This window comes from Capsella rubella, unplaced genomic scaffold (assembly GCF_000375325.1).
Source record: "Capsella rubella cultivar Monte Gargano unplaced genomic scaffold, Caprub1_0 scaffold_8, whole genome shotgun sequence".
NCBI lineage: Eukaryota > Viridiplantae > Streptophyta > Magnoliopsida > Brassicales > Brassicaceae > Capsella > Capsella rubella.
In genome coordinates, this window is record NW_006238916.1 from 7778871 (window position 1) to 7794486 (window position 15616).

The 15616-nt window shown below is 35.6% G+C and overlaps 4 protein-coding genes across 4 annotated transcripts; 2 read left to right on the forward strand and 2 right to left on the reverse strand.

Annotated features, from left to right (window-relative positions):
- The first annotated feature begins 1105 nt into the window (after positions 1 to 1105).
- On the forward strand, positions 1106 to 4614 carry LOC17875622 (oligopeptide transporter 9). Its single transcript, XM_006281820.2, has 6 exons — positions 1106 to 1883; positions 2258 to 2355; positions 2455 to 3024; positions 3164 to 3425; positions 3681 to 3863; positions 3945 to 4614. Exons 1-6 carry the CDS (start codon positions 1389 to 1391, stop codon positions 4563 to 4565), a joined length of 2229 nt encoding a protein of 742 aa, XP_006281882.1. The 5' UTR covers positions 1106 to 1388; the 3' UTR covers positions 4566 to 4614.
- Positions 4615 to 5736: 1122 nt separating this feature from the next.
- On the forward strand, positions 5737 to 8360 carry LOC17875886 (oligopeptide transporter 8). The gene is made up of 5 exons (XM_006281496.2): positions 5737 to 6258; positions 6365 to 6462; positions 6542 to 7373; positions 7456 to 7638; positions 7723 to 8360. Exons 1-5 carry the CDS (start codon positions 5773 to 5775, stop codon positions 8335 to 8337), a joined length of 2214 nt encoding a protein of 737 aa, XP_006281558.1. The 5' UTR covers positions 5737 to 5772; the 3' UTR covers positions 8338 to 8360.
- Positions 8361 to 8444: 84 nt separating this feature from the next.
- LOC17875231 (vacuolar protein sorting-associated protein 26A) lies at positions 8445 to 11116 on the reverse strand. Its single transcript, XM_006280803.2, has 12 exons — positions 10971 to 11116; positions 10648 to 10681; positions 10463 to 10537; positions 10276 to 10350; positions 10107 to 10179; positions 9963 to 10007; positions 9735 to 9846; positions 9573 to 9639; positions 9445 to 9489; positions 9184 to 9239; positions 8926 to 9101; positions 8445 to 8841 (listed from the first exon to the last, which is right to left on the reverse strand). The coding sequence occupies exons 2-12, from the start codon at positions 10648 to 10650 to the stop codon at positions 8657 to 8659; spliced, it is 912 nt and encodes a 303-aa protein (XP_006280865.1). The 5' UTR covers positions 10651 to 10681; positions 10971 to 11116; the 3' UTR covers positions 8445 to 8656.
- Positions 11117 to 11277: 161 nt separating this feature from the next.
- Positions 11278 to 13263, reverse strand: LOC17877342 (ATPase family AAA domain-containing protein 1). Its single transcript, XM_006280508.2, has 5 exons — positions 12993 to 13263; positions 12469 to 12769; positions 12230 to 12388; positions 11833 to 12128; positions 11278 to 11735 (listed from the first exon to the last, which is right to left on the reverse strand). The coding sequence occupies exons 1-5, from the start codon at positions 13197 to 13199 to the stop codon at positions 11490 to 11492; spliced, it is 1209 nt and encodes a 402-aa protein (XP_006280570.1). The 5' UTR covers positions 13200 to 13263; the 3' UTR covers positions 11278 to 11489.
- Positions 13264 to 15616: the final 2353 nt, after the last annotated feature.

A 15616-nucleotide genomic window follows, 5' to 3' on the forward strand; every position in this document is an offset into this window, starting at 1 on the left:
GACACATTGGCCAAAAACAATTCATATAGTAAATGTAAACAAACATTCTTTATGATCATGTTTTAGAAAAAAGAAAAGAAAAAAAAAAAAAAAAAAGAGAGAAGAAGTGGTCACATCTGTAATGGGCTGTAACATTGGTCCTAAGAATTAAAAACCCATTTTGGGGTATTTGTGAATCAATGTGAATAAATATAATGCAGGGCTGCAGGGAAAGGACCACAACTGGTGACCGTGTGGGCACGTTTCAGCAGCTGGCCTTACATTACATATCTCAACATCACTCACTCACTCACTAACTATTATCGCTCGCAAAGCCAACAACTGTCTTGTCTTTGATCATCTCTGTACGTCCCACTACAATTATATGTGGGACTACTTCACATCAGTTTTTTTACCGTACCACAAAAATATCAGAAAACAAAAAAATAAAAAAGCAAAAGTAAAAGAAGAAAAGAAAAAGTCAATGTTTGTACTTTTTGGTTGGTTAATTTTTGTGTCTGTGGTTTGTGGGGATTACATCTGTTTTTAGAATCTTTTGGATGATTTTATTTTATTTTAAGAACGTTTCATTGTGAAATTAAATTGTTGTAGATATGTTTTGTTATCAATCATTAAATTAAATAAATATCAAATTTATCAGGTTTTTTTTTTCTATTAGTAAAATTTTGGCTCATATTGGATTTTTTTTTTTTTGGGGCAAAGGCTCATATTGGATTATATTCACAAATGTCTTTGGAAATTAAAGACGGGCCTAATTGACAAATACATGCAAAGCCCATATTTGGATGTCAGGCCCTAAAATTGGGTTTTTAGCCTTTGATAATTTGATGTCTAAAATACTTTGATTGTTGTTCTTTTTTTTTTCTTTTTTACAATTATGTTTGTAAATAATGAGTTAACATTTTGCCTTTAGGAACTCAGCAGGACTACTTAAATCATAGCTTGATTCTCTACTACAAAACATATTTTGACTGATTGGTTTTGACCAAAAATATTTGACTGATTGGTAGATTGGGGTTTGTAAAACTGTAGATATATTTTTTAAATTAATTTTGAAGTCTTAACAAACAAAATCTTGAGGCAAAACACAGTTTGATTGGTTCAACTTTACGATTCTAGAGAAAGCATATTTTTCGTTTGATTTGTTTCAAAAACGATATTTATCCACATTTTCGTAAGTATTTTAAATCTTCTCTAGATAATAGGAGTCTTGTTATCAAAATTATCACTGATTTTTAAGGATACAGATGAGATTAATGGATAGATTCAATAACGAGAATCTTTACTGAATCTAAATCTTTTTGTTTTTCACCCCTTTAACCCTATAAAAGATTCACCACACAGCCCTCACACAAAAAAAAAACTTAAACATTTCTCGGATCTTCTCAATGGCCGAGATTGTAGAAGACTCGAGGAGAGCTATGGAGATAGAGAGAGATCAGGTTGATGAGCTAGAACGGAGCGTGGTCGATGAGGTTGAGCTAACCGTTCCAAAAACAGATGATCCTACGTTGCCGGTTCTCACTTTTAGAATGTGGACTCTAGGTCTTGGTGCGTGTATCATCCTCTCGTTCGTAAACCAGTTCTTCTGGTACAGGCAGATGCCTTTGACCATTACCGGAATCTCGGCTCAGATCGCTGTGGTGCCGCTTGGTCACCTGATGGCTAGAGTGCTTCCGACAAGGATGTTCTTTGAAGGATCAAAGTGGGAGTTTAGTATGAATCCAGGTCCCTTTAATGTCAAGGAACATGTTTTGATCACCATCTTTGCTAATTCCGGAGCTGGAACGGTTTATGCTACTCATATACTTAGTGCAATCAAACTTTATTATAAGAGATCTCTTCCGTTTCTACCTGCTTTTCTCCTTATGATCACTACGCAGGTACATATTCTGTGACCTAATTATTATAACCATAAAAAGATTTGTTTGAGATTTGTATGTTTTTGTTTTTATTTCGGTTTAGCATGAATTTTATACTTTAGTGGATAGGTAGAACCTAGATGACGGAATATTGATCGATAATTAGATAGTACTTAGAGATTTACTTTAACCATAACAAAACTAAGAAATATATCTTTATTTATAAGCTCTTAAGTTACTAATTAAACTCAACTTTTGTCTCATGTAAAGGATAGTTTTTGGCTAAGTTTGTTATGATTGGTCTAAAACGTGATTACTTGTATTGTTCTGAGGCAATATTTTTGGACATTTGGTGAACATTTTCTTCTTTTTTTACACATTGAATCTTCTCGTAGTTTCTCGGATTTGGGTGGGCTGGTCTATTCCGTAAACACCTTGTTGAGCCTGGTGAAATGTGGTGGCCAAGCAATCTAGTTCAAGTGTCTCTCTTCAGGTAATACTCTTTATTTATTTTACATTTTTATATAAATAAAAAAATCTTTATATGATTAGCTAGTCTTCAACTACTTACTTAATTCACTAATCATTTCAGTGCCTTGCACGAGAAAGAAAAGAAGAAAAAGGGAGGCATGACCCGAATCCAGTTCTTCCTCATTGTCCTTGTGACCAGTTTCGCATATTACATTCTCCCGGGTTATCTATTCACCATGATAACTTCCATCTCATGGGTCTGTTGGTTTAGTCCCAAATCCGTTTTGGTCCACCAGCTCGGTTCAGGTGAACAAGGTCTTGGTATTGGCGCAATTGGTATTGACTGGGCTACCATTAGCTCTTACTTGGGTAGCCCACTCGCCAGTCCTTTATTCGCTACCATCAATGTAACGATTGGTTTTGCGGCGATCATGTATGTCGCCACTCCGATTTGCTATTGGCTAAATCTTTACAAGGCCAAAACATATCCTATCTTTTCAAGTGGGCTTTTCATGGGAAATGGCTCGTCCTATGATGTTTTAAGCATCATCGATAACAAGTTTCATCTCGACCGCGAAGTCTATGCAAAGACTGGTCCTATTAATATGAGCACTTTCTTTGCTGTTACATATGGTCTTGGGTTTGCTACTTTGTCCGCAACTGTTGTCCACGTTTTACTCTTCAACGGAAGGTAATTTGTAACTCAATCAATTCCTAACAACTACATTATACTTATCTTTTTAGCTAAACTAACTAAGCTGTCCGAGACTAGTCTTCGATAATAGTAATAATCTAACTAATTTTCTTGTAATGTTGTTTATACATTCCAGGGACTTATGGAGACAAACAAGAGGTGCCTTTCAAAGGAACAAGAAAATGGATTTACACACGAGAATCATGAAGAAAAATTATAGGGAAGTTCCAATGTGGTGGTTCTATGTGATCCTCGTACTTAACATTGCGCTCATCATGTTCGTCTCTTTCTACTACAATGCAACCGTGCAACTACCTTGGTGGGGAGTGTTGCTAGCTTGCGCCATTGCTGTCGTCTTCACTCCGCTAATCGGTGTTATCGCAGCCACCACTAATCAGGTACTTCCTTAAACTACATGAAAGTAAAGAAGCAATTTAGAGCTTAACAAAGGCTCTTTTGCATTGTGTAGGAAACGTAACTATTTATAACAAAATCATGAAAACAATTCACAAAATGTAATTATTGTATAGATCATAATACATTCATCAATGTCTCATTCATTGTTACTGATGATTATATTTTTAGAGGGTACAACTCTTTTTGCTTTGGTAAGTGACAACTTTATTTTAACAAGGCTTATCATATTTCTTTAGGAACCGGGTTTAAACGTCATTACGGAATATGTAATTGGATATATCTATCCAGAACGTCCGGTTGCAAACATGTGCTTCAAAGTGTATGGATACATCAGCATGACTCAGGCTCTAACATTTATCCAAGACTTCAAACTCGGTCTCTACATGAAGATCCCTCCTAGAAGCATGTTCATGGCACAGGTTATTGCATCTTAAACCATAGTTAATTAAATTGTTAAACGCGCAATCTAAATTATATACTAATTAACACAATATTTTCAGGTGGTTGGGACGCTTGTGGCAGTGGTAGTGTACACAGGAACTGCTTGGTGGTTAATGGTAGACATTCCTCATCTATGTGACAAATCTATGCTTCCTCCAGATAGCGAATGGACATGTCCGATGGACCGTGTCTTCTTCGATGCTTCTGTGATTTGGGGACTTGTAGGACCTCGTAGAATGTTCGGTGACTTAGGAGCATACTCAGCCATAAACTGGTTCTTCCTCGTAGGTGCAATTGCTCCTTTCTTGGTCTGGCTAGCGACCAAAGCGTTTCCAGCTCATAAATGGATCTCGAAGATCCATTTCCCGGTCATTTTAGGAGCAACCTCGATGATGCCACCCGCGATGGCGGTTAACTTTACGAGTTGGTGCATTGTGGCATTTGTGTTCGGACACTTTTTGTTTAAGTACAAGAGAGAGTGGTGGACAAAGTATAACTACGTTTTGTCTGGCGGTTTAGACGCGGGAACTGCGTTTATGACAATACTGATATTCCTATCGCTAGGACGCAAAGGAATTGGATTGTTGTGGTGGGGAAACGCTGATGATAGCACAAACTGTAGCCTCGCATCTTGTCCTACCGCTAAAGGCGTTATGATGCATGGATGTCCCGTTTTCTGATTTCGTCACGCTGTTAAGTAAAAACCCATTTAATTAGTTTTTCTTATGAAATTAGTTGGTTTATTTATTTTTTATTTTTGTTTTGTACATTACTCTGCAACAGTTTGAATATCATATGTAAATATTTTTTGCATCAATTATTTTTAGACTCGTTTTATGCATGTTATACGTATAAAATATGATTGTTAATACCATTTAATTCAATAATTATTAAAATAATGATTACATATATATTTATTTATTTAAATACACACACATTAAAACATTTAAATTTGATAGATTTAGTTTATTTAATTTGATTACACTGAAGTTGGTATTTTTTTCTGAAAATAAATTTCATTTTGATTGACCTTGATTCGATTACGGTTATTTTAATCTCTCTTCAATTTTGGTCTTTTTTTTTTAATAATTAAGAGGTTTTTGGTCGAAACCCATAAATTTCTTCAGTTTTTAGTTTCAAACGCTATTCGAACCAGTGACCTCTAACATTTTGTCAAAAATCTTTACCAATTGAGCTATTAGCACTTGGTAACAATGTTTTTTTAGAGTACTTGAATCAAACTTTTAATATTTTTTTTTACCAATATTGAAAATAGAAAGTCACCATGAAAATAGAAAATAGGATCAGCAAAATTTGGAACTTATCATAAGTCATCTGTCACAAACAAAGCTGATGATTTTATTTTTTTGTGGGTCGAAATAATGTAGATGATTTTCTTAACCAGAACCATAATAGACACTTGTCATCCATGAATTCAGAAAATAAGTTTCCTTAATATTATTTTTACAGTCAATACTTATCTGCAACAAACAAAAAAGTCTAATTTTGGTTTATGTATCCATAGTATATACTTCCTTTTATGGAAAATATCAAATAAAAAGATATGATACCAACTAATATTAAATAAAAAATCCATTTAAATATACTTTACTATTTTTCTTCAGCCAAATAAAAATAAAATACAATCTGATTCATTCAGGATCTCACAAATCAAAACACACAACATAACCGAAGGAAGCAAACACTTCTGTCTGTGAGTATATTTTTGTTTTGTTATTTCATCTGTGTAATTGATAAGTTTAATTTTTAATAACGGTTACATAAACATAATCACACTAACACACATAACACAATCAGTTTATTTTTTATTGTAGTGCATAGAGACAAAAACAGAACATCATCAATCCTCTATTGTCTGAAGACCAAATGAACGAAATTACAGAGATAAGATCGGAGTATGAGTCGGACTCTTACGTCGACGATGAGATAAGTGTAGTTCCACAAGTGGAGCTAACGGTGCCCAAAGCGGACGATCCAACTTCACCGACGGTTACATTTAGGATGTGGGTTCTTGGCATAACCGCTTGTGTTCTCTTGTCGTTTCTCAACCAGTTTTTCTGGTACAGAACCAATCCTTTGACCATCTCCTCTGTTTCGGCTCAGATTGCTGTTGTTCCCATTGGTCATCTCATGGCTAGAGTTCTTCCGACAAGGAGGTTCTTTGAAGGAACTAGGTGGTCTTTCACGATGAATCCTGGTCCGTTTGGTACTAAAGAACATGTTCTTATAACCGTATTTGCAAACTCAGGCTCTGGGACTGTTTATGCTAGTCATATTCTTAGTGCTGTTAAGCTTTATTACAAGAGAAGGCTTGATTTCTTACCTGCTTTGCTCGTTATGGTCACCACTCAGGTAAAAAGTGATAGATCTTTATTTCGTGTTTATTGGTATTGAGGTTCTAGGTTTAGAGGTTTGTGAACTGAGAGTGTTCTTTTGTTACTGTTTCTTGTGATGCAAGGTATTAGGATTTGGCTGGGCTGGTTTGTATAGAAAACATTTAGTTGAGCCTGGTGAGATGTGGTGGCCAAGCAATCTCGTTCAAGTGTCTCTCTTCAGGTAATGCTCTTTTCTAATGATGCTCTGATGGTTTTGATTAATTAGTTATAAAATTATCTGATTTCATCATCATACACAGGGCATTGCACGAGAAAGAGAAGAGATCGAAATGGGGAATTAGTCGAAATCAGTTCTTCGTCATCACACTCATCACTAGCTTCTCCTATTATCTCCTACCTGGTTATCTCTTCACGGTCTTAACCACAGTCTCTTGGTTATGTTGGATTAGCCCTAAATCGATATTTGTAAACCAGCTCGGTTCAGGGGCAGCGGGTCTAGGTATTGGTTCCTTTGGTCTGGACTGGACAACCATAGCGTCATACCTTGGAAGCCCACTCGCTAGCCCTTTCTTTGCCTCTGCAAATATTGCGGTCGGGTTCTTTCTTGTGATGTACGTTATCACTCTTCTCTGTTACTACCTAGATTTCTACAACGCCAAGACCTTCCCAATCTATTCAGGTAAACTTTTTGTAGCCAGTGGGAAGGAATACAATGTAACAAGCATCATCGATGCCAACTTCAGACTCGATCGTAAGGCTTACGCAGAGACCGGACCAGTCCATATGAGCACTTTCTTTGCTGTGACATATGGACTCGGTTTTGCAACTTTGACTGCTAGTATTGTCCATGTCCTGCTTTTCAACGGAAAAGATCTTTGGACTCAAACCAGAGGAGCGTTTCGAAAAAACAAGAAAATGGATATTCATACAAGAATCATGAAGAGGAATTATAAAGAAGTTCCTCTCTGGTGGTTTCTTTCGATTTTTGCCGTGAATCTTGCAGTAATTGTCTTCATATGTATTTACTATAAGACACAGATTCAGCTTCCATGGTGGGGAGCTTTCTTGGCTTGTTTGATAGCTATCTTCTTCACTCCTCTTGTTGGTGTGATCATGGCCACTACTAATCAGGTTAGAAAGAGAGATTCAAATGCTTATAACTTTGCTTCACAAACCGGAATCATTAAACCATGTTTCTGTTTTAATTTTGTAGGCTCCTGGGCTAAATATTATCACGGAATATATAATTGGATATGCATATCCAGAGAGACCAGTAGCTAACATATGTTTCAAGACTTATGGATTCATCAGCATGTCTCAGTCTTTGACTTTCCTTGCTGATTTGAAGCTTGGAACTTACATGAAGATCCCACCAAGAACCATGTTCATGGCACAGGCAAGTCTTATTAGTATTATGTGTATGTGTCACATAAATCTCTCGAAAACATTACATGTGACAAATTTATTGTTGTTTCCATAGGTTGTGGGCACTTTAGTAGCCGTCTTCGTTTATGCATTAACAGCTTGGTGGCTAATGGCAGAAATCCCAAATCTCTGTGACACTTCTCTACTTCCACCAGGAAGTCAATGGACTTGCCCAACCGATCGAGTCTTCTTCGACGCATCAGTGATCTGGGGACTCGTTGGACCAAGAAGAATGTTTGGTGATCTTGGAGAGTACTCAAACATAAACTGGTTTTTTGTAGGAGGTGCTATAGCTCCAGCATTGGTCTACTTAGCCACAAGACTCTTCCCAAACAAGAAATGGATCTCAAACATTCACATCCCTGTTCTGATTGGAGCCACGGCTATAATGCCACCAGCATCTGCAGTTAACTTCACGAGCTGGCTCGTTATGGCGTTTGTGTTTGGACATTTCGTGTTTAAGTACAGACGAGAATGGTGGCAGAGATATAATTATGTTCTGTCTGGAGGACTAGATGCAGGAACTGGATTCATGTCTGTGCTTTTGTTTCTTGCCTTGCAACGTAGTGAGATTGGGATTGATTGGTGGGGAAACTTTGGTGAAGGTTGTTCTGTAGCTAAATGTCCAACTGCTAAAGGTGTGATTGTTCATGGCTGTCCGGTTTTCTAAACCATGATTCTCAGCTTAATTACTTTGAGTTTGTTTGTAGCTACTGTATTCCTTTAAAACATTTTCCATTACAAACTTTGGTAATCAGAAGCTTCTTCACAAACATAAGACAGCATAAAGTACATTTATAGAAGAAGAAGACAATAGAAGTCACAAGTATCCAAACAAAGGAGAACAACATTTGGGTCGTTGAACAAACTACAAAGATGATTTAACTTCCCCACTACAAGTCCCAACCAATTTGCATACAGAGAACGTCTTAAAAGAAAAGGCTTTACAAAGTTCTGAAAAATCATTTTTCTCTTCTCTTTTGTAAACATCAAGACAATGTCTCTTCCTTGAGCCTGTACAACGTGATTTCTTGCTGCTTGAAGTAACGGCGATCCTCTTCATCCACCAGCACAAGATTCAGATAATACTTTACGCTGAATTTGTTGTTTATGTTATGATGCGTTGGTGTCAGATCATATGGTGTCAAGAAAACTCTTACGGGTATTGATTCGCCTGCAACAATGGTGTCGATACTTCATTTACAAAATTCAAAAAAGGTTTGAATGAGTTTTGCAATTTACTGTATGATGAATGTACCTCTAACTGGAGCACCATCCATTAATTCAAATTTAGCTAGTGTTTCTGTCTCGACGTGAGTATTAGCTCCTGCTCCCGTTGATTCTCGCCGTCTGATCTCAAGATCCATATTCTTTATCTTGATTCGCACCAAAAGAAAGTATATTTTCCCAAGGATAACATCTTTTAGGTGATACCTGCATCCAGACCATAGAATTAGCTGTTGTTTCCAGTCTTCTTTATCACTTGTCTAAAATTCTGAAAATCAAGTTGTCTTACTTGCTTTTATTGTACTCAAACTCAATATGAAGGCAGTCCTCAATACCAACTTCCATCTACACAACCGGTAAGGTCCAATTAAGCATTAAGCATTAAGCATTATCTAATGCTAATAAAGAAATGAAATATCAAAAGGTCATTCACTATCAAAGCAAGCAGTAAAGAATCAGTAAATCGAAAGTGAACAATGGGAGAGTTTGATTTGAAATCATTATCTAGAATCTTTCTAAAATGAAAAACTTGCATCATATCAGAACTCACCTTAATGCTGTTATTGATTGGAGGCGGCGGAACATAGTTACGGACCTGTTTCAAATCCGTGAATAGAAAGATAAGTTCATCTTAAATACTATGCTGTCAAAAAGATACACGCATAAGTAAAAAATTACCACAAAGTCTTGGTATTCCACGATACTTCCAGCATAGCCACGTGTAACTGTTACTTTGAGAACATACCTGAAGAAAACAGAAACAAAAAAATAATGTACTACAGTAAGCAAAATTAGGAACTTAAATGTTTCCTTCTGATGTCAAAGAATAATATGATATACCTTAGGCGCACATTCACCCCATTGAATGTCTCATATGGCATCTCAACGCTCGAAAATTCAAAAGGGTATGTCTTTCTTTCATATATTTCTCCAGGTACATCAATCTCACGCACTGGAAATTAGAAATAGAAGCCACATAGATGGCTGATCAATCAGTTACTTATAACTAAGAGACTACTGAAGAAAACAACATAACTATGTCATAATGGAACCCTAAATTTGGCTCACCCAAGGAAGTGAAATCATAAAAGTTTCCTCTGTCATGGTACATTTCTATTAAAAAAAGAAAAAAAAAATGTCATTGATAAGCATATATAAGGACATGAGTTAGAAACCACAAACGAAACCGATTAATTCGTAGTATCTACACACCTATTTGACCAAGAAGCTCAACTTTAACACCATTATGCTCGACCTTTTTCCCTTGATATGGTTCAATGTTAATCTGAGAGAGACAAGTTTTATGAAAAAACTCCATTTTAAGCAATTCCATAAACCTCCTGATGACTAAAGATCACAAACCACAACAAGACTAAAGTACCTTGCCAGCAATAGTTTCTTGACTCTGGAAAAGTGGATTCATAACTATTTGTCCATTATCTTTCTTAATGGGTACCTACCGCAACAGAGATCAAGGAGAGACAATAAGCAACCTCCAACTTAAGTTCGGGAACAATGAATCCGTAGGAGAAAGAGCGTAATGGATAAACCTAAAGAAAGATGTGTACCTGTTTACGATTTTTCCCATCAGTAAATGTGATTGAAATATTACAAGCCGGCTTGAAAGCTCCAAGAAGATAGTTCTGTGTGTGATATTAATCCCCAAAAGAAAAAGGTATAAACTTTAGAACAATTTTACGCTAAGAGAACCACCAAAGTACAGAAACAACAACATCAAACAAAGAGCACTTACCATGATCAGAAGCTTCGATCCCAATCACAATAACCTGTTTAGAACATACAAAATGGAATAAAATCAGCCGCATTTCCAACTTGAAACACCAAAAAGGTTTGGTTTTTAAGCTAAGAGCTGCTTCAAATTCGGAACTCTGATTCAAGTTAGGATCACAGAGAAATAGAAGAAAACCCTGATCAAACAAACCCCCCAGATAAGACCAAAACACATGGTAATGATACAACAATGATAAACATGACTTGATCGAGGTTAGCTGCAAGATCAAAATGAGAGATCTACGAACTTAGACTCGATTAAAACAACTGAACAAAATTTGGTACCTTCTTAGGTGAAATCAAGGGCGTGTTATCGGAGAGAGATGAGAAGAATCGATCAAATCGACGAAGATTCTGACAGTTGGGTTCGAGACGATCGACAGAGTCACGAGAAGACGAGACCAAAGAAAAAAAAACTTTTTTTTCTCTCAAGTTGACTATACAAGCCCAGTTATATTGTAAACAGATCAAAGCCCAGATAGTGCCATTGACATTTACACGACCATAAGTCTTATAAAGATTCTAAAGCTGCCATTTTTATATGAAGAAACTTGTAAAAAGCCAAAGCTGATAATTTCATTCAAAATTTGATGGAAAAAAAACACAAATTTGTATAAATGTATAGAACATTGCTTGAACTAGAAATGAAGTTCAAGTGAATTTAATTTCCTAAAAACAACAACTTTAAGGCATCCTTAAGAAATGCACCAACTTATTCAGCACAAGAGCTATATTGAGGATTGCAAAGTATAAATCTCTTTGGTTTACTTTTTTGTGGCTATACAAAACTTCAGTCAAGAGCCTCTATTCCGAATCTCTTTCTGAATCATGTTGATATGAATCCTGGGAATCTGGCTCAAGGTTTCTCATCCGAGAGACAAAAAGCTTTGAGATGCCGTTTATAGCTGCTTGGACTTCGTCGGGATCTGCCTGGCTTCTCCAAACGGAAGATTGCGAGCTTAAACCAGAGTACTCGCTTGCGGCAACCTGAGTCTTCTTTGTGGTAGCAAGAACCTTTTCCAAGTCCAATTGTGTTAATGGCCTAGGCGCCTACAAATTTCAGGCGATTCAAATGCCAGTACTCAGAAGTCAGAAATCAGGTGGAAGAAGAAAAAATTGACATTCCTAAACCCAGTTTCTTACTTACCGAAACTTGTCTGCCCTTTCTCTCCTCCTCTAGGATTTCTCTAATTGGGAAGTAGGCTGCTTTTTTGCAGAGTTCAAAGATATCTGATCCAGTATAACCTTCACATAAGCGAGCTACATGATCATAATCGATATTTGGTTCAATCCTCTCTCCTTTCAAAATCACTTTCAATATTTGTGCTCGCTCTTGGCAATCAGGCATTCCGATCTCAAAGGCCTGAGGAAAACGCCTCAATATTGCTTCATCGAGCTCTGAAGGTCTGTTAGTTGCAGCAAGAACCATCACCCTCGCATTCTCTAGAAAACAAAAACATAAAACTTCAGATAGCAACTAACAGACCTTCAGAGCTCACGGTCTGTAGTAAATAAGACAATGAGGAAAAGAAGTTTAAACTCACGGTCTGTAGTAAATCCATCCCATAAAGCCATAAACTCAGTTTTCATATTCGACATTGCTTCATTATCAGTCGAACGGCGCTGGCCAAGAAAGCTATCCACCTCATCGATAAAAATAATGGAAGGTTGGAGTTTGTACGCCAAGCTAAATACAGCAGCCACTGAAGAAGCAAAACAACTCATAAATCAGTAACACAACCAATAGATCAGTAACGTGAGCTCCTTTTACACATAAACCTACCAAGCTTCTGTGCATCACCAAACCACTTGCTCATCAGATTCGAAACCTTAACATTTATGAAAACAGCCTCTGACTCTCTAGCAATGGCTTTAGCAAGCATCGTCTTCCCAGTTCCAGGAGGACCATAAAGCAAAACACCTTTTTGTGGACCAAGTAACTTCCCATAAGCAAAAAGCTCAGGTCTTTTCAATGGTAGAATCACAAGCTCGTATAAAGCTTGCTTCATCGCATCCAAACCTCCAATAGAACCAAACTCCACATCAATATGTAATGGGTTTATAACATCACAAGCTATCACATCCTATTTTCACATTAAACAAAGCAAGTTTCAGATTTCAAGCCTTAATTCTCTAAACTTTAGATTGATATTACCATTTTGAACTCGAAAAGATGGAATTTTGAATGCGAAATTGAATCATGGATTGAGAGCCATAAAGAGTCACAAAATTACCATTCTGAAGTAGGAAAGAACAAATTTTGAATACGAATTCAATCAATTCGAGAGCCATAGAGATTGAAATTACCTCGTACTGATTGGTTTGAATAAGAGGACGACCCAAACGTTTGGCGATTTCTCTCTTATGCTCGAGAGACTTTTTAGCAGCGTCACGGTTGGGGTCAATAGCTCTAAGACCCACATAGAGAACCAAGCTACTCAATGCAGCACTAGCGACGTAAAGTATCAATTGCTCTATGAAATTTGAATCCTTTTTACCCGAAGATCTCTTCATATTTTTGGATTATGGAATTAGATTCAAGAAAAATAGAAACCCTAATTCTTGAAGAGCGTGTGTGTGTGGGGGTTGAGGATAGGTAGAGGATGAAGAAAGCTCTTAACTGAAATTACAGGAAAGGATCACAACTCCGGTTGCATTACTTGCCGCATGCATTATTTTGGAATTGATCAAACTAGCCCATTAAGCTTTTTCTTTTCGACCCATTGGGTTTGAAACTTTAAAGCCTTATCAAATATTACATTTTTTTGTGAATTTTCTTAAAACATTAGGTCTTACATTTACTTGCTACTTGAGGGTTTTGTAACTTGTATGTTATATAATTTGTTTTGTCCTAAAAAAAAAGTAAGTTATATAATTTGTTTAGAGCATCTCCATCGGGGTATTGCTATAGAAAACTTTTTAATAAAAAATAAAATAAACATATGACTAAAAAGAAGAGAAACTGCTTTTTAAAACTTTCATTATAGATACAAGTTCTCTATATAAGTGGACAGCTGTCACTATAATAAAAGCTATAATTAATAAGAAAAAATAAAAAAATAGAATTATATTTAAAATAATATTTTTTCCTCTTTTCTCATAACCTTTGAAGGTTTTTCTACGTTGAGTCTGGCCTTAGTTCCGTATAAAATATATTTCTTAAAAATGAGACGATTAAGATGTTTGCTATGTGAGTAAAAAAATAAAACTAACAACGATTAAAGATTTAATAAGATATAGATAAGTTAAAGAAATGAGCTATCTAATTTTTTTTTAATGAGTTATCTAATTTCTTGACCAAAAAAAATAATAATAATTAGATAGCTCATTAAAATATTTTTTGTGCATCAAGGTAAGGATAAGGGAAAGCTTAACTTAAGGTAATTCCTATGGAGACTGATCCTCGACAACTTGCCAAAGACTTGATGAAATAACTAAAAAAAAACACATTTCTCTTGGATATACGAGATATTTATTGAAACGAAGTTTGATAATGAAATCCTTCAAAAAACATGAAATCTGCCTATAACTCGTGGTTATTTTGTATCTTCTAATGGGTTGTAGATGCTCTTGTTTGGCAAATATGGTTAGTGTAAAAGAAATCAGAAAGGTCATATAGTTTGATAGGTTTATACATCAGCTAACTTGGTCAGTGCTGAGAACGTACGAAGCGGATGGGAAGAGAAATATCATCCTCTCAGTGTTTGGCATTTATGTATTGATATTTGTCGCATCTTTTGGTAATGACGCACGAGCAATGACGTGAGTTTGGCCTTAAACTATATGAAATACTTTGGCGTTCCACCTCTAAAAATCTTAATGGCTTTGCTCTCTTTATGACCATCGAGAAATCAATATCCAATAGATCATCAAAATTAATCCTAAAAGACTAATTTATTTATAGCCTTTCATTAGTTGATGTGTAAAATGCGTATGTATGTACAAAGGATGTGTTTATAAAGTAAAAAACAATAAATACTATGAACTGTTATAAAATTCAAACGGTTGATTCTAAAATAAAACTTTGGTTGGAGTCGAATCGTGAGGTCGAGCAAAGCATGTGCTAAAGAATTAGATTCAACAAGTTAATGCGAGATATAGTGGAAGAGAATGTAAGAAAAATTATTTATAAACTAATAAGTGTTGGAAGTTATATTTCTAAAATAATTAAATTAGAGCAGTTAGAATTATAATTTATAGTTTGTTCAGTTGAAATTTAATGAAGAAAAACAAGCTAATTCCCAAATTATGTAATTTCAGTTACAAGTTAGTAGTAAAGTGTGAATTTAAAGTATGATATAATATATAAAACTAAATGTGCTAAATTTTTGGTTTAATTAAAAATAAATTTTAAAATTTTAAAATTAAATCTCAAATAGACGAATAAAAAAATGAAACTTTACTTTTATATATGTGATTGGTCTAATTAACCATATAGGTTGGACAAGTTTGGCAAATCACGTTTGCTTTTTTTTTTTTCTTGCAACAATGAACTCATCAAATGCTAAAACTTTTGAGAACAAGACATGTGGCACATTCTTAGCCTTCCACTTGTCATTTGTCACTTTCTTTTTGGGTTCTTACATTCCAATTTTATGCTCTATCTATCCTAAACCCAAAAAAAAGGAGTCGGGGATGCATTACTATCCACTAGAATATTAAAAGTGTTGACAAGAGACGACTGCGCACTACGTTTGAGAATTGTAATTGTAATGTCCATGGAATACGACGGAGTTGATAGATCGATGAAATTAGGTAACGTGTTGTGTTTAAACCTAACTACGTGGTGTCTTACAACTTTACATGTTTGGTATTGATTCCTGATAAGCTATTTATAGTTTTGACACTAAACATGGATCTGTCATGTGTACATATGAGCTGAAATATATAATTAATGCCAATAAAACTAAAATTCATTTATGAAATTTTAA